Below are 20837 nucleotides of genomic sequence, written 5' to 3' on the forward strand. Positions count from 1 at the left end.
CCTGCTGCTTGTTCTCAGCATAATATTCTTTCAGTATCACACCACTTCTGTTTCATACCTCATTAAAATAGATTTTCCTCTGAGGGAGGTAGAAGTCTCTTTGCAGCCTTAAGTTAATAACTTCTTTCATTCTTCAAGTCCTTGCTTTTTTTCCCCCCAAAAAGTCTTAGCTTTTGTTCTGAAAAGATTCAGTCCTCACTTTGGCATCTATTACAGTTAAGTGCCTGTGTCACTGGGGAGCCCCAACACTGTGTCAGAGTTCTGAGATGGTTTTATTTTATGGGCAGGTTGAAATCTAGCAACTATTGGGAACAATAACTGGCTCATTCTGTGGAGAAACAAGGAGACCCTTTGTTTAGGAATATTTTTTCTTTTGTTGACTTGTAGTATACATACTAAGGATAAGGAATAAAGAGATTTTTTTTCCTCTTTAAAATCCTTAAACAGAGAAAGCTAATCCTCTCTGGAGTCATCCATCATAGAATAAAGTTTGTCTTCTGTAAATACTCTATGTTTCTGTTCCTTTGGGAAATGAAACACAAGTAATCATGGTGGGGCATTCCCAGTTATTAATTACAGGCTTGTTAAGCAGATAAAATTAATGGATAAATTTAACTCGTCTACACATTTGTGCACTTTGTTGTGACACTGATAAATTAAAAATTGTAGTTGCCCAATAAAATTTAGAATTAGACATTCTATTTAAAAAGGTAAATTGGTCTCTTGTTAGTAAGTTGATTAACCATTGACAGTAGAGAACACTTGCCAGTATATAAGGTATATTTATGGTTCAGAACAATTATGGTATGCTAGATTCTTTTATGCAGTTTAAAAGGCTGTGAGAGAATTTGTGGAGGAACAGAAGGTGAGAGAAACAGAAATTTTAAGTACTTTGTCCTTTCACTAGAATGAAAATGCTTACTGTCATATAGTTTTGCAAAAAACAATGGGAAGATTTTTTTTTTTTAATCAAATGTTTAGTATATTCTAAAGGGAAAACTTTTGAGATTTTTTTTTTTACTTAAAATGAGGCAATTTCAATGGGAGTTCTATGTGGAAAGAAAGTGTGGTGTTTTTCTGTAAAACTGTGGAAAGTAAGGAAAGGGAAACATGGGAAAATAACGTTTGGGACAGCTTACCAAAATCATCAGTGCAGATTTGAAAATAAGATGCTGTCAATTGACAGTGAATACAGGAGACTTGTGGCATCAAAGCTTGAAGAACCAGTGTGCAGCTATGAAGTTTTGTTCCCTTTGAAAATGACAGTGTTGTAACATGTGTTTTTGCTCACGAGGTTATAAAATCTTCAGCCATTGGTTGCCAACTGAAAATCCATTGGCAGCTGCTACAGTTTTTCTGTTTATATGATATTCATAGTATTGATCAGTCCAGCCTGTTTCACTGTATAACATCTTCAGAAGTGCAATAAGATAAATACCAAGAAAAAATGAGGAAAGAAAGGAAGACCAAAATCCAGAAACCAAATTGCTATTGTCAGTCTCTTATAAAACAGTACTTGGTGTTAGAGATGTGAAAATAAATCTTGAGGAAGAAGAAATTCACCATGGGTTTTTTTAATTGTCCTCAGTAGTTTCTCACACAGTCAACCTTACTTCTTCAAACAGAAGGTATGAACATTACACAACTGTTTGCTTAGGAAGCAAATTGCTTTATTTTGCCAGCAGTTCAGTTCTAGAAAAACAGTTTGTAGACCTGATTTGGTATCTGTGCTTAGTCTAGGCAATGAGGAAGGAGAATGGTGAATGCAATGTGAACAGAGAATTTCTCTGAAATAGATCCAGTCATTTCTGATCTTCATTCCGGTGCAGGACTCTCTCGGATTTTGAAAGCCCGCGCAGAAATGATCCAGAACAGACTTGTTGACTGGGCCTTAGCAGAGTACATGGCTTTTGGCTCTGTTCTCAAAGAAGGGATCCACGTCCGACTAAGTGGGCAGGATGTGGAGAGAGGTACTTTCAGGTCAGTACTGAGATGTTAAATGTTCTTAAAACTCTTGAAGTCCCACACTTAAAGAAACAACTTGGCATTTATTTAAAAAATAAGGTCTTCTGCAGGGAGAGGCAAGTTGGGGCATTAATCTTTCTTCAGCATTAATCTGAATTTTATAGGTTCTTGCAGTCAATAATAATCAAATTTCCTGTGTATCTGTAAGCAGCGCTTTAAAGTATAATATTTAAGCCTGAACAAGCATTTTTAGACACTTTCTACCTTCTCTTGCTGAAAAGCAGAAATGGTGTCTTTCCCCCTGCTTTCTAATGAGAAATACAGTTGTATTCCATCTAATTGCTGGGAAGTAAGAGAGGATACTTGCTGCAGCAGATCCTTAGTCTCTTAAGTTCCAGTGGTGGCTGCTTGGGACTTGTGTACCCTGTGAACAAACATGTTGCCAGTTGGTGAGGCTTTTAAAGTGAAATAAGGTCCTTTATACTGAGACTTTTAATTCCTATGGGGCATGTATGAAGGGCGGTCTCATCACTTGGTAAAATATGTACAGCTTGCTGCCTTACCTGATTCTCTGTAGACTAAAATGTTAATGATGTATTTAATGGAAACCTTTGAAGCGATGCCAATTCCTGGAGTGAATGCTGCACTGTGCTTCATTGTGAATGCTTGCAGAGGAGCGAAATAAATTTTGGTGCCTGTCTTCTCTGGTATAGCATTGGCTAGAATTTGGGAAGAACTAAATATATTGTGTTGCTGTAATAAAACAACACAATGTGGTACTTTCACTATTTTGGAGCTTCTAAAGTGATGTCTAGAAAATAGTTCTTTCTTTCAATGTTCCATGTGATGCCTTCTTTTCTTCCTGTTTCAGTCCTCAACGCTATCAATAGATAGAAGCCAGATAAAGCTGCTGACAGAAGCACCAGACCCCTTCTTCTCTTGGAAACAAATTCTTGAGGATGGAGAGAAGGGGGTTGTCAGTAAATCTGACAATTGCAAATGTGTGAACTGTATATTTCTGGCTGGCCATCTATGCTCATCTTAATCACCTTTTGCTGAGAACACAAAACTTTGTACTCAAGAAGCTTAACACTAGGTCTTCTGTCGTTGGCTTAATGACAAAATCAAAATTACAGTGGAAAAAATGATTTCTGCCAAACAGCTGCCTGGTGTGTGAATTTCCCCCTTTTTCTCTACTTCCATCCCAGTGCTGCTTTTCAAGGGTTCAGTCTTTTCCTGACTTTACATTGTTGAGTTCTAGACGAATTTCAGAGCTTTTTTGCTAACATTCATTATAGCAAAGGGAAGTGCAAAAACGTTCAGACTTCAGTGTTGGCAGCTCTACAACACACAGTATTGTTACCAGTACAATAACTGGCCTGATGTTAGTGGTTGTAAAGCTGGACATATTGCTATGATTCACTCAGTCTGCTCAGAGAGTTAATGGATTGCAGTAATTACTTCAGTCATCTCTGTTTTGGTAGTATTCCTTGGTGCCCTATTCTAATGCTGATTAATGGTGTTCTAGAGAACAGTAAATGGTGCATGTGAGTGGAAATAGCAGGAAAGAGGATACAACTCCTTCAGGTTTCAATACTGAAGATCACTTTACTTTTTTCCAAAGACAAACAACAATTATTTTAAGGAAAATATTAGAATTTGTGAGGAAGGCAGAAGGAAATGTTTTTAATAACAATTTTGTTCCTTCGAATTTCTTTAATAAATCTATTTTATTGCAACAACTTCCCCATCCTTTTGTCTTTCTCCCAGTTCTACTAGCAATGAAGAGTTTTCAGTTTCTGTGAGTGCTTAAGAAGCCTGGATAGTCAGTAAAAGTCCTTGCAGTGCAGCAATTTTATTTAGACATGTGATTGCATTTCCCATGGCATCATCCAGACCAGGGTGTTGTGTGTACCAGAGAGAATCATGGTGCTTGCTTTCCAGAACACAATTTTGATGCTTAAGCTTTGAAAATAGCTCTGTTAAAGCTCAAAATTATTCTTGGGTAATAAATGTCTTCCAACAACTCTTTGCAGCCATCGTCACCATGTGCTTCATGATCAAGAAGTTGACAAGAGAATTTGTGTTCCCATGAATCACCTGTGGGAGCAGCAGGCCCCCTACACCGTGTGCAACAGCTCCCTCTCCGAGTACGGGGTCTTAGGTATGTTTCATTCTGCCTGGGGTTTGCTAGGGCTGCTGGACAGGAAGTAGAGCTCAGCAAGGAAAAGAATGTGGGGGGAAAAAAACGCTGTGAAATGGTCATGTATGAATCAGGTATCAAAGCTCTTCCTCTCAGGTTCTGGCATCCCTTAAATAAGCATCCCCACATTTTACAGTTTTGGGATTCAGTTAAAAGCATCCATCTGCTATTGTTGATCTTGGCACTGCTGGAATGTGCACCTGATGCTTTCTTAAGAGGAACTTACAAGAAACCCAGAGACACTTTGTCATAGAGATATAAAAAAATCCATCCTGGCCTTATCTGAACTGCTATTCTGAATGTGCTATTTCAAGAAAACAAATTCTTTTTAGTGATAGCATTAATCATAGTGAATTATTTTACCTTCAGCCACAGAGAATGGATAATCTTACTCTGACATGATGAGGGTGGCAAGAGGAATGTGGAGCACGAAACAAATACATCTAATAATTTATCAAAAGCGTTACTGATTCTATGGATAATAAAATATCATGTGAAGGAAAAGCTTGAAACATTGTAGTAGATAAAGGTGGTAGTTGATAGCTGCTTGTTTCAAAGTTCAGAAATATTTTGTTACTTAGTCATTTTTGCAATGCTACATATTGCCCATTGCTAATATTATTAAAATTAAAGTGGTATAAAGCTGTACAGTTGGAGCATGGGCTGAAGACCAGATTTCTTAGGTATTTTTGCTAGCTCTGTGGCAGAATTGGTGTGAACAGAATCACATTTTTTGTATTGCTAACATATAATGCTGAACTCTGAATAGGAGAGTGCAAGCAAGGATGTGTATAAACGGGAGAAAAATAATTGGCACAGATAAAATTCAAGAACTTAATTTCAGAGAATGATTGTTTCCAATTTCCTGTTGTTTCTCCGTGTGTTCTTGGGTTTCTTAATTTGAGCCTGTTTACAGTGTTGCTGCAAAACTTGTGGGTAAGTGGGTCAGAGGTTTCTGGATTTGTTTTTTTTCATATTCCAAAAGAAGTGACAAATGTCTGGATATGGTTGAAATCTGATTTTGTTTAAAAAATAACACCTCAATAGGAAGCCTAGTGCTGATAGGGTGCAAAGGCAATTCTGTCACAATTGCATTCTTTAAAGAAGTAACCAAGTGGGCTCTCTCTCTTTCTCATCCTGCTTGCTATTGCCCTTCCACCTTACCCAGCAAAAGATAGGTGAAAGTTGATTTAATAAAATTCATTGAAAACAAGCAATAGGGTAAAATAGGGTCTTGTTTGTATGCTGAAAACAAGAATACCATTTCAGTGCACTTCTGCTTCAGGCGATGAGATGACAGGTTCTCCAAAAATAATAATATTGATACTTTTAATTTTCAAGAACTTTAAATCCCTTCAATCCAAGATGCTTTCTAACAGTAAAGAAGATTAAATTGCTACAGATAATTGATAAGTGATGTGGCTTTTTGTGTGTTTGTTGGGTTGGGTTTTTTAAAACTAAAAATGGCAAGTTCTGTGTTGAAGTGATTTTATAATGAAGTTTTCTCTCTCTTCCTGGCTTTTATTTATTGACCTTTCCCAACATGTTTGCTCTTGTGTATTGCCTCCATAGAGAGACAGTTTTGGGATAAGCAGCAGTGTGTGAACATGTCTCTTCTAGTTAAGGCTCTGAGTCAAAGAAGAGCTATCAGAATTTATATTTATTTGGCTGGTAACATCACTGGGTGTCCTTTTTAATACATGGAAGAATAAGTGAAAGCTTGCAGTTCATTGAATTGGTTCTTCAGGAGAGCTAAAATCCCTGAACACTTTATGTTCTCTAACTGCTGTTTCCACTATCTAATTCTGTTAAAAGAAACAGTTTAGAATTGATGGCTGTAGGGAGAGTTGTGAGATAATATAAAGGGGGAAAATAGGTGAAAAAGTGTTAGGAATTTATTTATGACTGCGTTAACGTGCAGCATCTGAGAAGGATTTTAGGAATTTCCTTAGTTTCTGTGAGGGAGAGTTAAATAAAAATTGATTAAACAGCATAGCATGATATAACTACAGATTATTTTCTTGGCAGGTGTATAAGCCAAGAGCTGGTATCTGTTCAGAGCTGTGAGTTTTGCACCAAGTTATAGTTGAGATATTTAGGAACACCTGGGGAGCTGCTGCTCCATTAAAATGATACTCTGGCAAGACTGATTTCACTTAGAAAACAAAGTCACTCTTGTTCAGTTGTAGTTCAGACAACTGCTTATGTTTTGCCTACAGAAAACTCTGGAGTGGGTGTAAGCTGGGCATTAAATCAGAGTACTTAACAATCTCTGATAATTTAGAGTATTTAACAAGCTCTGATAATTTTGTTTGACATTCTGTGTCTACTATTTTTAGTTATACCCAGATTATTATAATTCAGTTGTGCATCCACTTGCCTTGCTTATTTTCCCCTTCTACTGGAACTGAATATCTGGAAGTGTAAGTGATGGCCATGAGAAGTCATTTAAGCAAAAGATGTTTGTCTCAACTTATTTGCTGATTAGGATAGAGGAAAAAAACAAAAGTAACTTACAGATGCTCTACTGTAGCTCTTCAGCATTTTTTAATACTTGAAAGGATTTCTTATCTTTCTTTACAGCCCTCAGAATGACTTGTGTAGTGTTGAGTCTCTATCCGAGAGGTGGGGTTCTTTGTCAGATTCTGCCTTCGAGAGATCTTGGGTTGGGGCATTCCATACTGGGACCTTTCAGGGAATATCAGGCAAGATAGACTTGGAATTGTGTGTAGTTCAGGAAATTCCTGAACTATGAGACTTGGAGTACAGTTTTTTCAAGCAAAAGATGAAAGGAAGAAGACAGGTATTAATGTAATTTTTTTTTTTGTGGTACACACCTAGGATGGAATATGTAGTATTACTGCTCAGTCAGAATAATGTGTTTTTAAAGTTAGGGACAGCAAATACAAATATCTGTCAGAAATTGTGTTAGGAACTAGAACAGACTTTGGTAATCAATGGCATCTGCATGGAGTTCTGAGAAGGCATCAGTCTCCCTGTTCAATAGAGTCAGCCCCCAGGTAGGTACTAACTTCACTTTTTCCTGAGCTGTGTTTTGGTTTGTGAAAGATTGCATATCCTTCTGTAGTCCCTGTGCTTAGAATTTCTGTTAAAGATAGCAAAAATCTGTCTTTGAACCTTTCTTCATTCTGACATAAAATTCTTGTACTGATAATCCCTTTTAACCATTAGTTAGCATTCATGCCCTAAGTCACTTTAAAATCATACTGAATTAAGTTATGCCTATAGCCTTACTTACATTAATTGAAAAACAGTTATTCTTATGACAATCATGAAAATGCTGTAGGGAAAAACACAGCACAGTATGCTGTGTAAGCTGCCACTTGGCTTGACAGCACTTCTTTCTGTGCCAGTGACAGAAGAACAGTGAGGGAGCACAGCAGGCACTGGACTAATAGAAACAAGCATTTCTGCTAGGTCTGTCATCTAGGGACCATAATGAACTCCAGCAATTGAAACATTAGCTTTGCGGCCTTAATCAAGTGCTGTGTATTTCTCTTCCCTCTCTCTCCTCAGTGTAGAAGTTTTCCAAACTGCTGTGCTGGTTCCTGGTTCCCTGTGCCCTGGTGTGCTCTGAGCCCTGAGCAGCTGCCTGCTGTTTGGAGCTGGCTGGTTGCTCTCCAACACCCTTTGGGTGTGCAGATTCCTTACGTGACATTCTTTGAAAGTTATTTTACTGCCTGGATTTGGATTTCCTCACAGCTTCAACCTGTTCTCTGTTTTTAGCTGTGTAAGAGTTCATCCTTTTAAACCCACAATATTTGCACAGGATTTCAAAGAAATGCTCAGTCCTCATGAGGGACTTGTGTTGGAACTCGCTCCCCTGCAGTTCATGTCCCATCTCTAGAACAGTAGAGACTTTCTACTTCGGGTCACATTCCCTGATCTTGACTCTGGTGCCCAAACAATTCCCTTTCAAGAGAACACCTCACCCTCTCCTGGGTTGTTTACCTTGCCTCTGTCTAGATCTCTCTCCACCAGGACTTTTTTTTTTATTTATTTAGCAGTTCAGATCTTGTTCTTTAAGAAATTTTCTCCCCATGAAGGTAGCAGTAGTCATTCTTCACAGACTCCTTAGTCTGTCAAGAGTTAAAGCTATTCCACTGCTACAATCATGATTGGAATAGTTTTAATTTAGTTTGTAATCATTTTAGTTTTAATAGTTTTTAACTCTCATTGTCATTTCCCTGGTGGAAAATTGAGTTCTGGTATACCAAAGATGTATATACCACAGACACATGTGCCATGAAATAGTAGTCTCAGCAACATTTTTCTCAAAATACTAATCAGAATGTATAGATTACATTTGGATATGTTTTCCTAGATGTTTTTATAGCTGTCAGAAAGCTTGCAAATGGCATCTGTGTTAAGATCACATTTTTCAATGCAGCTTCACCTGGAACATTTTTACCCTGTAGAGTTCACACCCTGTTAGTGTGAAGTTGTCAACAAGACAGGAAATGAGAAATTATACTCCTTTTTCCATGTGAATATTAGAGGTGATCTTTCATACATGAAGTAGAATTATATGTGTGCTGTGACCAAATTTTAAGTATGCACTGAGCTCTGTACTCTTTGAAAAGCACTGCTTGATTATTGATAACTCTTGAGTGGTCAAGACCTCAGTTTGCACTTCTCTAAGAGCTAGATTACCCCACCCTTACAGAGAGTAGCATATGCACAAATAAGTCTTGAACATATTGCATATTTTCTCAACCATGTCACCCAATCAGTAGAAATGGTCTCTTAATGCTTGTGTAAAATTAGAATGGGATTCAAGCCTATCTAGGGAAATCTATTTTTCAGATACCTTTGGGAATATGATTGATGGAGTTGTGTAAATTTTTCCCTTGTTTTCATTGTGTTAAGAACCATGGAATTACACAAACAAGGAGGCCAGAGATGGAGGAAAAGCTGAAGGAAGGCCTGTTCAGGCAGTCAGGCCAAAGGCAAGACCAGAAAAAGTAATTCTCTTTGGTAATGACCTGTCATGGGCACTCACAAAGGGCTGTCTGACTTGGCAGTCTTTTTTTGGCCTCTAATGTATCAGTTGTCTTTTGGTGGGACCATGAGCATCTGCTGGAGTCATGGATAGACTGTTCAGAGATCAGTAGTCCGAAAGCCAGGTGACTCAAAGATTTCTTGCCATATGGATGGTAAATGAAAAACTGGGTTGTAATTACCAAGGAGTAGACTATGGAGACCCAAAAGTTAGTTGATCTACTAGGGTAAGCTTCAGTGAGAGTACTCCCATATTGGAGTTCTGTATCTGAAACCAGGTCATTATATTCTGTGTAGAGCTTCAACATGAAATGTATCTATCAATTAAATATTTATTCTCTGTGTGTATTGAATCAGTTTTGCCTCAGTCAGAACCTCTACACCCAAAGCACTGATATATAGCTCTGCTTTTTACTGAGAGCTTTAACCTTTTTGGTTATAATCACTCCAAACTATAGGTGAAGAATCTGAGTACAGGTATTCATTCAGCACTCCAGGCTCTGCTATGTCAAAGGAAAATATGAAAAGAGATCAAATACTTTAACACTGAAGCACAAACCTAAAGGTCCTTAGCCCTGCCTCAGAAAGGACTTTTTAGCCAAGTCTCAGATGTGTTGCCATGCAGCTTTTATATTCAAATTTTTTGGAAGATCTGAAGACTAGGATTATGTCTGTAGGCTGAAAATTGATGTCACCAGTAATTTTCTTTGTCTATCTTTCCCCTTCTCATTTGCAGATGATAATGTTGTGTAGGGCTATGGAAATATTAAAATTAATAAATAACTCTTTAACTGGGCTGGAAGTGCATTTTAACAAAAGAAGATAGTAGTGAGCTTTTAGGGAAACATATTAAAGTTGGAGAGGAGGGAGGGGGTTTAATTTGTTTTAAAACTACTATGATATTAAAGAGTTTGAAGAAAAGTTTGAAGGATTGAAGTCAGTCTTGGAAATGGTACTGTTGAAAACTGCATGATTTATAAGGGGGCCCCAAAAATCCAGTTCAAGCTCTAATTTTGGGTTTGTTTTATTTTTTAACAGAATTTTCAGGAAATCTGTTTATTTTCTATATCTCCTACTTGTTTGCTTGTCAGGTTTTGAGCTTGGCTTCGCCATGGCGAGTCCCAATGCGCTGGTGTGCTGGGAAGCCCAGTTTGGGGACTTTCACAACACGGCTCAGTGTATCATAGACCAGTTCATCAGCTCCGGCCAGGCCAAGTGGGTTCGGCACAACGGGATCGTCCTGCTCCTGCCACACGGCATGGAAGGAATGGTGAGCGCTGCTGGCTGCCACATGCCCCAGGGGAGGGCTGCCTGCACTGCCTTCTCTGCAGCTGGAAAAGCTAGGGTGACTTGGGGATCCCAGGAGAGCAAGGCACTGTTAAGCATGTGGGGCTACCTCAGTGTTATAAGAATTCAGGTAGATTGGTGAAAACCAGAAAACCCTGAGAAATATTTCTGAGCTCTTAGCTTTGTGTCTTTGTTAGTGGCATGTACCACTTCTCCCCATTTTTTTCCTTTTTTTTCTTTCTTTTTTGGTAACTTTCCTGAAGACACTGCCTTCTTTCCCCAGAGAGCTGCATTCTCATTGTACAATAAGGAAAAAAAAATGCCTTAAGAGTGCTTGCTTGGTTTTATTTTGCATAAAGTATATCTCTGTAAACTCTGCATTGAATTCTCTTGCTATGAAATGATATAAAACAACTTTAAAACTTCTTCAAAAAATCATTGACCTTGGTCAATTTTTATATAATAAGAAATCTTCATCTTTCTGGAAAGGAAAATATTTCTGCTTGCTGTTGACTGTCTTTTCTTTGGTGGCTAGTAGGAGGAACTAGACAATGTCTTAGAGGGAAAGGGCATGGGCACGCCCTATGCATAAAGATACATGAAGTTCATATCAGCAGTGGAATTGTTCTTCAAATATTTTAAATTCTTTTTAAGATTACATGGGCATCATGTCAGGCAAGGTTAATTTTCTCCTTTTCAAATACATTAACCTTCCTGAATTGTTGCATGTATGTTTCTAGTTTTCTATTTAAAAAAGCATAGTATGTGCCACAGTGGCAATCTCCATCTGTATAAATGCTTTGGACCTTTTCACCACAAACTGTGTCATTTCTATTCTCACAAACAATTTCGTTTATTTCCATTCAATTATGATCCTGTCCTGATACACAGGGGTGCATTCATATCTTATGAATGGCTTTCCACATCCATTGTGCTTAAAGAATAATGGGTCTGATGCTGTTCACAAGGGTTTTGATAAATTAATTTTTTTAACTGTATCCTGAGGGGGCAACCTGAATGAGCCCTCAGCAGGAGGTGTGGTCCTCTGCAGGGAAGCACTCTGCTTAAGGGGCTGGTTCTCTGCTACTTAGAATGCATTTAATCTTTTTTTTCCCATAGCCACTTGGCAGAGAAGATTTGCACAGGTCTTCTGAAACATGCTTATTTTGCTACTTGTGTCAGCTGCTTTTGGAATATTTAAGATTCCCAAGTTGCTGAAATCTTTTTCTCTTCCCAGAGGACTTTTTCATTACAGGAGGACTAGTCTTTCTATAACCACAGTGCTGGGGACAAGATGATTTGGGGAAGGATTCTTAATGGGATATGGATCCCTTCACCTCTAGGTCATGCATTCACAGGCAAGTTGGCTGTGATTGAAAGACTCTACAGCCTAATGGCTCCTTGGGGACTCATCTGAAAGTAGCTAATGGATTCGGTATAGGTCTCACTGGATGGGTGGTCACAGTAGAGATAAACCCTACTCCATCCCACGCAGTAGTTGCTGGCAGTCTGATTGGTGGTGTCAGCACAGAAACCGAAGATGGATGTGAACATTGAGGCTCTGGACTGAGGTTGTTGCTGGGGCAGTGTGTGAGTGATGGGAAAGCCTCACCTGCCTCTCCTCTAATTGTTTGCTGGTAACATCTCTGTTCCCAGTGTACTGACTGCAATATGCTCGTGAAGCACTGGATTTTGTGCTGTGTGTGCCATGCTTACTGCAGGATTTGATTTACAGCAAACAGATGTGAACAGCAGAGGTGCTGCAATAAACTGGGCTGCTACTGTGTACCACAGTCTTGTGCAGCTTTGTTCCTTGCTCTCAAGTCCTTTCCTGTCTGTGACCAGATTGTTTAGCACCTCAAAAGTGAAGGCAGAATTCAAAGGAGCAGTGATACAAGGCACAGTTCTAGGCTGTTTGTGTTATACCTTTGTTGCCAACAGAATGTTTTTTTCCTTTGAATTCCCTTAGTCCATGAAGCAGACTCATGGAGCCATAGAATGGTTTTTGTTGGAAAAGACTGTAAAGACCATCTAGTTCAAACCTGCTCACCATAGCAGGGAGCATTTCACTAGACCAGAGGCTGCTCAAAGCCTCATCCAGGCTGGCCTTGAACACTTCCAGGGATGGGGTATCTACAGCTGCTCTAAGCAACCCGTGCCAGTGTCTCACCACTCTCACAGCAAAGATTTTCTTCCTTGTATTAAACCTAGGCTTGCTCTCTTGCAGTCTAAGGCCATTCTTCCTTGTTCTATTGCTACTTGACCATGTAAAAAGTAGCTCTCCAGCTTTCTTACAGGTCCCCTTTAGGTACTGTCAGATGCTGTGCAATATTTCCCTGGAACCATCTCTTCCCCAGGCTGAACCATCCTGACTCTCAGCCTGTCTTCATAGGAGAGGTGCCCCAGTCCTTGGATCACCTTCATGTTCTTCCTATGGATCTGGAATCTTGCACTTGGAATTAAGAAGCATGATGTGTTCAATCAAGGGGGACTCCAGTTGTCAGAATAATGACTGATTTTGGAGTTCATGAATTAAGATTTCAAAAGAGGAAGTTACTATGAGAGATAGCTATATAAAGAAGAAATCTCTTTATGAACATTATTAGCTTAGGAGACATGGAGAGATGTAATAGTTTGTCTTTGGGTTGAAGTACTTAACAGCTGTGTGCAAAACAAAAGCCTTTCCTAAGGGCACCTGTCAGTTGAACAAGCCAAGGCTGTCAGCAATAGGAATACATAAAAAAGCACATTGCATTCTCACATTCCTCACAGCTTTCTCTAATCCTTTATAAACAGGGACATAAAAAGGAAAAACAACAGATTCTGCAACATTCCTTATTCCTGATAATTTCTGTGGCCGGCATGCATGTTTTGCTAATGTAAAATGGAGTGAACAGAATTTGTGCAATTCAAGTAATTGCCATGGGTACTGCTAGTGAGACAGTGGATGGGAGTGTTCAGTAATGACAGAACATAAAATATCTCCTGAGGAGGCAGAAATTAATCATAGGTTAGTCTGGCAGATAATGCGTGTGTGTATTTTGATCCATTTTAGCTAAAGTATTCATCTCAGTATTTGGTCCTGTACTGAACAGTGAACAATAGTAGGACAGATCCTGTGCTTGCTTTTGTTGCTAATACAGCAAAAGTAGTCATCAGTTAACTTTGTGTTTGCTCCTGTTCAGCATGCACAAAGTGTGAGTCACTGCAGCTCTCTGAGGCCCCCAGTGCTTCTCTTCCCGACATTCCTCGTGCTCCTGTTTGCTATGCATTAGGAAGGTGATTGTTGTGCCCACATGGGCCCACTGCCTTTCCAGTGGTCTTCATTGTGCAGCTAGTCTGAGGGTAGAAATAATTTACAGCTGGTATAAATGTTGGAAATACAAGTGAAACCCAAACTCCTATGAAACCAGAAGATGAGGAATTCTGTCCTGTGGTGTATCCTCTCTCCCACTGCTGCTGTTGATGCCTTTGGCTGGGGGGCTGGTGCAGAGGGTACAGGAGGTCTTCATGCAGTGAGTGATCTAGACTGATGGCTAACTGCTCATTTGGCTCTTTAACATTGTTTTAAATGATACCTTTACCAGGGTCCAGAGCATTCATCAGCCAGGCCTGAGAGGTTTCTGCAGATGAGCAATGATGATTCTGATGCCTATCCAGTAAGTAGTTTTGTCCTTTTCTTGCTTTTCACATCCCAGAGATATTTTGTTAGTAGTATCCTTTTAGGTAAGTTTAGCAGGTTAGGATTCCACTTCAAGTCTTGGTGTAACTTTAACTTGATCCCAGTGAAAGTAATGGAAGTATGCAGCATTGCTGCTCATTACAAAGCTGAGGTCACATACAGTTAATCTCTGGCAGCATGATCTTTTTATGGCTGTTCCTCAGGGCCCAGTGCTTATATTGCTGTGTGTACTGCAAATAGGTGTCTCTAGCCAATTTCTAAAGGAGGTCAAGTGAGACTAGCCTGGCTCTTTGCAATGGAGCTAAATTGTACTGCTAGGAGCATGAAAATAAGCAACTTCTAATTTTGATTGGGCTAAGACTTTCATAGAATGGTCATTCACTTCTACAGATAAAGTACACAGATCTACAGGATGGGAAAGAGAGTGAAAGCCAACTGTATACTGAAAAAATGAATTATAGTTTAACATTCTTTTAAAGTGGTTCTATTTTGTTTCTTCCACCTGCTGATATCCTAGTCCTCCTCAGTCTTCCTTCCTGGACTTCCCATCTTTTCTGAATTAATGGAAACTTTTCATGTTTACTTGCATAAATTTTTAGGAAGAAATAGAAACAGAAAGGAATTATTTGAAGGGGTGCTTCCCTAGTCAATGAAACAGTCTCAGCTGAGAGCTGATAAATAAATTTTTTGAGGAAGGGAGTTGCTGAGAGTCAGAAATAGAAGGATGGTTTTCAAGCCTTTTATCTGATCTTTCAGACTTTTTTTTAATGCTTTTAATGTTTCTCTCAGGTGTTCACTGAGGAGTTTGAAGTTTCCCAGCTGTATGACTGCAACTGGATTGTGGTGAATTGCTCGACTCCAGCCAATTACTTTCATGTTCTCCGAAGGCAGATCTTGCTGCCATTCAGAAAGCCGGTAAGGTCACCTGAATGGCCTTGATTATTCCAGGTAAATTAGCCATCAAACAAGGAGTGGCCTTTGCATATGACACACTACTGAAAAGAATGAGGATTTCTGGTGAAAAACCTTAACTGAACACAGGTTGTAGTTGCCAGTTTGATGGAAAGAAGCTCAGCTCTGATTTACTATGGCTCTAAAACTTGATTTTCAGCTTTGCTTCCATCGGGCTATGCAGATCTTCAGATGAGCCTGTCAAGATATTAGTGATGTAGTTTACAGGTTGCAGAACTGTCGTCTGCATGTCTAATTGCTGGAACTTCAAAGACCCAAGATACATCTGTTAAATGTTTTACTGGTTCATAGCCTGTGATTTGATTTTGTTGTCAAAAAAAGCATAACCAGTAAGTTTTGAGAACCTGTAAAAGGAGTAGGCTATCTAAATTTTCTGAATAATTTTGAAACTTTCATGGCTTTCAAAACAGGGAAAAAAATTTACTGTGTTTGCTATTCATACTAATTTATTCTATATCATATTCATTTTGTGGGTTTTGTGTGCACAGTGTTATGAATGTTGCATGTGTACAGAAGATAAGGCAGCTCCTGAGTCTTGGAAAAATTTCTGTCTTACAGCTGATTGTTTTGACACCCAAGTCACTGCTGAGGCATCCAGAAGCTAAATCCAGTTTTGATGAAATGGTATCTGGTAGGTCACCTCAAAGTATTGTGGGGAAATAATTAGCTATACCAAGCTGAATGTCAGACTCTGAATCTGCTCTGCAGTTTGTCTTTTCTTTTGGCATAATTCCTGTGGAGCTGCCATAGTGAGAGCTAGCAGGGACTTTTGCTGGAAACTTTGCTTTCACATATAAGTTCTTAATTTTGACTGGTTTATCTTGTAACCTTAACCCTTAAACTTAATGGCAAGTGCATTCCCATCTCTGCAGGGAGTTTCCCCTCAAGAGGCTACTATATCCCTCTGCTCTTTTTCTCTTCATATGAAAATGTTGTTCTTTGTACAGTCCGTGCCTCCTGCCCCCATGACTGCGGGATAGGTTGTAATTACACTGGGTCTATTTGGAAGAATAATGTGCCCAGTTCTTGTTACAGTGCTTGGTTAGGGGCTTCTGTGTCACTCCAGTGATCTAAAGTGAGAGCAGCGAGTTCAGAGCTGTTGTTGGCATGCCATAAGCAGCAAGAGATCCACAATGACTGCAAGGGGAATTCCAAACACTGTAATGGTTTTGTCCTGCCTTGTACTGGTTAGACTGTGTTGGAGTGGCATCAGGAAATGCAGTGACATGTAATGAGTGAGGGATTAAAGTGACTGTTCAGAGTGAGAATGTGGGCATAGGAGTGCTGGTCTATCTCCAGTTCCAGTGAAGGTCTTGACTGCTGTCAGAAGAGAGCGACTGCTCAGTTTTTTCAAAGCAACTTACACTGTATAAGTTTGCATGTAATATGGTATTATCTTATTTTTGTAAGGTATTATCTTATTTTTGTAAGTGTGTAAAATTTGCTTCTCAGGCAAAGGCATTTGCAATTTTTATTACTGTTTAAAAGCTCTGTAGAATGGGTCCGATTAGAAATTCTGTAGGCTTTGGGATTTGTCACTTTGTCTTGGGAGTTCCCTCTACTTCAGGCTAACCTCAGTAGTGGCAAAACTCCAAATTAACACTGAATTTGGCATACTTTCATGTTCTGCTGAAGAGGACGGCAGGTAGTAAAGTGTTGCTGACTCTCAGCTAACCCTTTTTGCTCTGCTTTTAATAGAAAGCTGAGAGAGAGGAAGATTGACTCCAGCTGACCCATTGAAGCACAGATTCAGTCTTTTTTTAATGATGAATTCTGGTGTTCAGTGGGACAGGATAATTCTGATATAAATCAGTTCTTCTTTGATATGTTTGTGCTCTTGCTTTTCTTCCCCAAGATAAATGATTCAAACAGGAACTTATTCTCCTGGTAAGTGGGTGTGCTGATTCAGAATAGGAGGTTGAGCTGCTATCTGCTACCCTGCAGTTGTTTAATGTGGAAATAATTCTACTCAATCATATACAAGAGCAAAGAAAAGGATCTTTTAGACCATCAAGTCCCTCTTCCGGTATCCCAAGGAAATTGTACTCCTGGGAGATGATAGCAGTGAAGATATACATCTGAAATGATACTTGTACATTAGCATTTATACATATGGCTCAGCTCTGTGCTTATTCTTGCTTTGGCTATTGCTGTTTTAGCTCTCAAACAGAAGTTTAAATCAAATATACAGCAGTAATGTGTGCGCTTGGGTATTTCTGCAGTTGCCAGATTTAGTTGCATTACGGATATGTGTTTTGTTTTTATAGAATATTCTGAAGTTTGTAAAGTATTAATGTTACATGGTTGAGATAATCTTGGAAAGAAGAAAGAATATTTCAGGTGATTCTCTGGAAAAAAAAACCCAAACTGGAAGCAAAGTTGAGCTGCGCAATCAATTTAAAAGTAAAGATGTAATACACAGCACAAAGTTGAAAAACAGTCTCCTGTTGATATGATTCTATCTATTAACTCCAGTTAAAGACTGGATTATTGGAAATCTTCTAACTTCTTGAAACAGAACTGCTGAAAGTCACTTTAGCCAAGTTACCAGTGTGAAAAGTAGGACCAGAGAGGCAGAAGAACCCTTTCGATCACTGCAACCTGCTGCTTGCTCAGTAGAGGACTAAAGGACTGTTTCCTGGGCTGCCTTATTGAAATGTCAGGTCCACTGAGGGCACTTTTTCTAATTTGTGCTCCAACTAGGTACCACTTTCCAACGTGTGATTCCTGAGAATGGGCCAGCAGCTGAGGCACCAGATGAGGTCAAGCGAGTGATTCTCTGCACAGGAAAAGTCTACTATGACCTTGTAAAAGAGAGAAAGAACCAAGACCTGGAGAAACAAGTAGCTATAACCAGACTTGAACAGGTGAGCTCCCTGATCGCAGAAGACAGGGTGATGGGGGTTCCTGGGCTCTCTCCTAGAATGGATGGTGATAGCATTTTTCTAGCACATAGCATCTTATATATTATAATCCTTTGTGGCCTTATGGAGAGGGAACACATCAATAGCATACTGGACAATGAGATCCAGAAAACTTGATCGCTTTGTTATGTTGTTCTGGAAAAGTTAAGATTACAATATGATAGCACCTTAAATTTGTATATGTAATCTGCTAGTGTTAAGTGTTGTGAATAGTGCACTTGGAAGCTATGTTGTCATTCATTGATTAAGGACATGCTACAGCGACTTCACTAAAAAAGCCATAGGAGTGCAGGTGCATTAAATCAATTAGAGAAGCATGAGTCACTCTCCATGGAAAAGTAATGACTCACCATGGGCTAATACCACATAAGAGAAAGTCTTGACAATTATTACCCTCCTTTTCCAGATCTCACCATTCCCCTTTGACTTGCTGAAAGAAGAACTTGAAAAGTATCCAACTGCTGATCTAGTCTGGTGTCAGGAGGAGCACAAAAACAGTGGATATTACGATTATGTCAGACCTCGTTTCCGCACTATTGTGAACCGCACCCGACCCATCTGGTATGAGACTTTAAACAACTGCTCTGTCTCCTGGGCTGATCTGTTCGTTTTTAAATTTGGTTGGAGTTGTTTTCAGGTATTTATGGGTAAGTCAGGTTCTTCACAAATCAAAACCTCTGAGTCTGGGTTCTTAGGTGAAGGAGGGAAAAATCTAGACTACTATTTCTCAAATATAAGGTGCACATACTGCTCCTCCTTTTAGACCTAAAAGAAGATCAGTAGCAACTAGGTCTGTATTTATTGCTACTTAGCTCTCTTTTGTCTAAGATTCTGTCATTTTAAGGATTTCATTCTAGATGTTAGGTTTCTGCAGGAAACAGCTGTTGTAAGAGCTCAGTTCAGGCACTTTTGCATTTATTTTAGATGATTGACTCTCAGAGCTGCCCATGCAGCTGTCAAAGGAATATGAGTCTTCATTGCCAAAAGCAAGTTACCTAGTTATGAGACAGTGTATCTGTCTGCCCTGGGAGGGATGGGGAGAAGACACTGCTTAACAATGATGAGAGGAAAGAGAGGGAAGCTGACCAAAAGGTATAACTTGGTACAACTTAGATTGATTTTTATTTAAGAAAGAGTGATGACTAAATATCCAAACCTGCCAAGCTGACTTGAATGCATTAAACAGCATGTTCTCATACTTGTTATTGTCAGAATAGTGTCTCTTCTCACCTCACTGTTTGTCCAACTCTTTTTGTCATGAAGGTATGTTGGCCGAGAGCCTGCTGCTGCAGCTGCCACAGGCAACAAGAACATGCATCTGGTGTCGCTCAGAAGGTTCATGGATACAGCTTTCAACCTGGAGGCCTTTGAGGGAAAGACATTCTAACTGCAGGGCTCCAACCTGTTTCTGACTGGTAATCTCTCAAAACACTGCATCCAAAAGGAAAGTGGGGAGAATACTGGAAAATATGTATTTTTGCTTTACCAAATAAAAGGATCCAGCAGCTGACTTCATTACTCTGTACCTTGCTTCCCAGTTTATAAGGAAAAAAATTCCAGCTTACCTTCCACCATTTTTTGTCACTTGTCTATTTAATTTGGGGTCTCTTTGACACAAGAAGCTTCTCCTATCTCAGAATGCAATGTGTGCTTGGTGAGGCTCATATCTCAGTCTGTTGGCACTGTCTCATTACTGTAAGTAAGTAGAGCAGGCATGGACAGCACCATACTTATGCACACAAGAGTCATTACCACAAGGAAAAGAAATTACTTCTTTCTGTCTATATATCAGAGAAGAGTAATGAAACTGAAAAGCAGAGTTGGTAGATGACTTGGGTAGAGAAATGTACCAGCAGTGTTTGTTGGAATGAGATAGTGAGGCAACCTGGAGGTGTGAGAAGGAGGAAGCTGGGAACAGGGAGTCACATTACAAAGTTGTTCAACTGGGGATAACAGAAAGTAGCATAAACCACTAAGATACGAGGTTAAGAAGGCAGAAGTAAAAGGGCCCAGGAAAAGGTTGTTTGGGGATACTTGAAGAGGGAAGAAGTGTACATGAGACCACAGCTGACAGAGCAGTGGGTGATCACCAGGAGAATTCAGCATCAAATCACTTCAAAAGTAAGAGGCGCTCCTGCTCCCTGGGCTGCCTGCTTTGATGCTGTGTGGTATTAGGGAACTGTGGGGTCCTGTAAACATCCTTGTTTTGGATGAACAGTCTTTCCCTCACCATACTAGTAAGATATGCTTTTCCTTGACCACAACAAGATAGTGTTTGGATGAGAAATCTCTGTTTTTGCAACAAGCAGTTGTTTTTCTGCTTTGTCCAGTGCTATTCCCTACCTCACATCTCCTTGCTGATACTAATTCAGCTCTGAAATGGCTATTCCTGATTTACTCACCCTTTTTTTTAGAGGAAGGTGTGCAAGCAACAGCTGTGGATTTACCAAAGGCACATGCTGTGGTTTTGCACAAGTTAGTGATTGATTTTTTTGGTCCCTTGTGTTTATCTGTCAATTAGGATCTCAAATGCCATGTACTTTGAGTATGGGCCTAAAAGTGAACCACCTCAAGAGCTGCTCTGTGTCAGGGGGCTGATGACCAGCAAGTGCTGGAGGGGAGAGAGCAGCAGGGCTGTTTCTCTTGCTGGGAACTAGTGCTTGGCTTCTGGGGAGGCACTGCATGGCAGGATGATCTGAGAAGCATTGTTTGTGCTTCCTCCATAGTGCTAGAAGGCAGGGAGCCCAGCTTTCCTCTCCCCTCTTGACATAAGAACTAATAC

At 39.6% G+C, this 20837-nt stretch overlaps 1 protein-coding gene across 1 annotated transcript in view; it reads left to right on the forward strand.

The window, feature by feature from the left end:
* The window catches only part of OGDHL (oxoglutarate dehydrogenase L), a gene marked incomplete at its 3' end in the record, with an annotated part of 46936 nt that extends 27494 nt beyond the window's left edge, over nt 1–19442 (forward strand). The window contains exons 15-23 of the mRNA XM_084210273.1: nt 1830–1980; nt 4002–4129; nt 10282–10460; nt 14065–14136; nt 14949–15074; nt 15690–15762; nt 17835–17998; nt 18462–18616; nt 19319–19442. Of these exons, the coding sequence (XP_084066399.1) occupies nt 1830–1980; nt 4002–4129; nt 10282–10460; nt 14065–14136; nt 14949–15074; nt 15690–15762; nt 17835–17998; nt 18462–18616; nt 19319–19442 (1172 nt within the window). The remainder of the gene's footprint in view (nt 1–1829; nt 1981–4001; nt 4130–10281; nt 10461–14064; nt 14137–14948; nt 15075–15689; nt 15763–17834; nt 17999–18461; nt 18617–19318) is intronic.
* Nucleotides 19443–20837: the final 1395 nt, after the last annotated feature.

The sequence above is a fragment of the Fringilla coelebs genome (genome assembly GCF_963513975.1).
Source record: "Fringilla coelebs genome assembly, chromosome: 8".
NCBI classification, from domain to species: domain Eukaryota; kingdom Metazoa; phylum Chordata; class Aves; order Passeriformes; family Fringillidae; genus Fringilla; species Fringilla coelebs.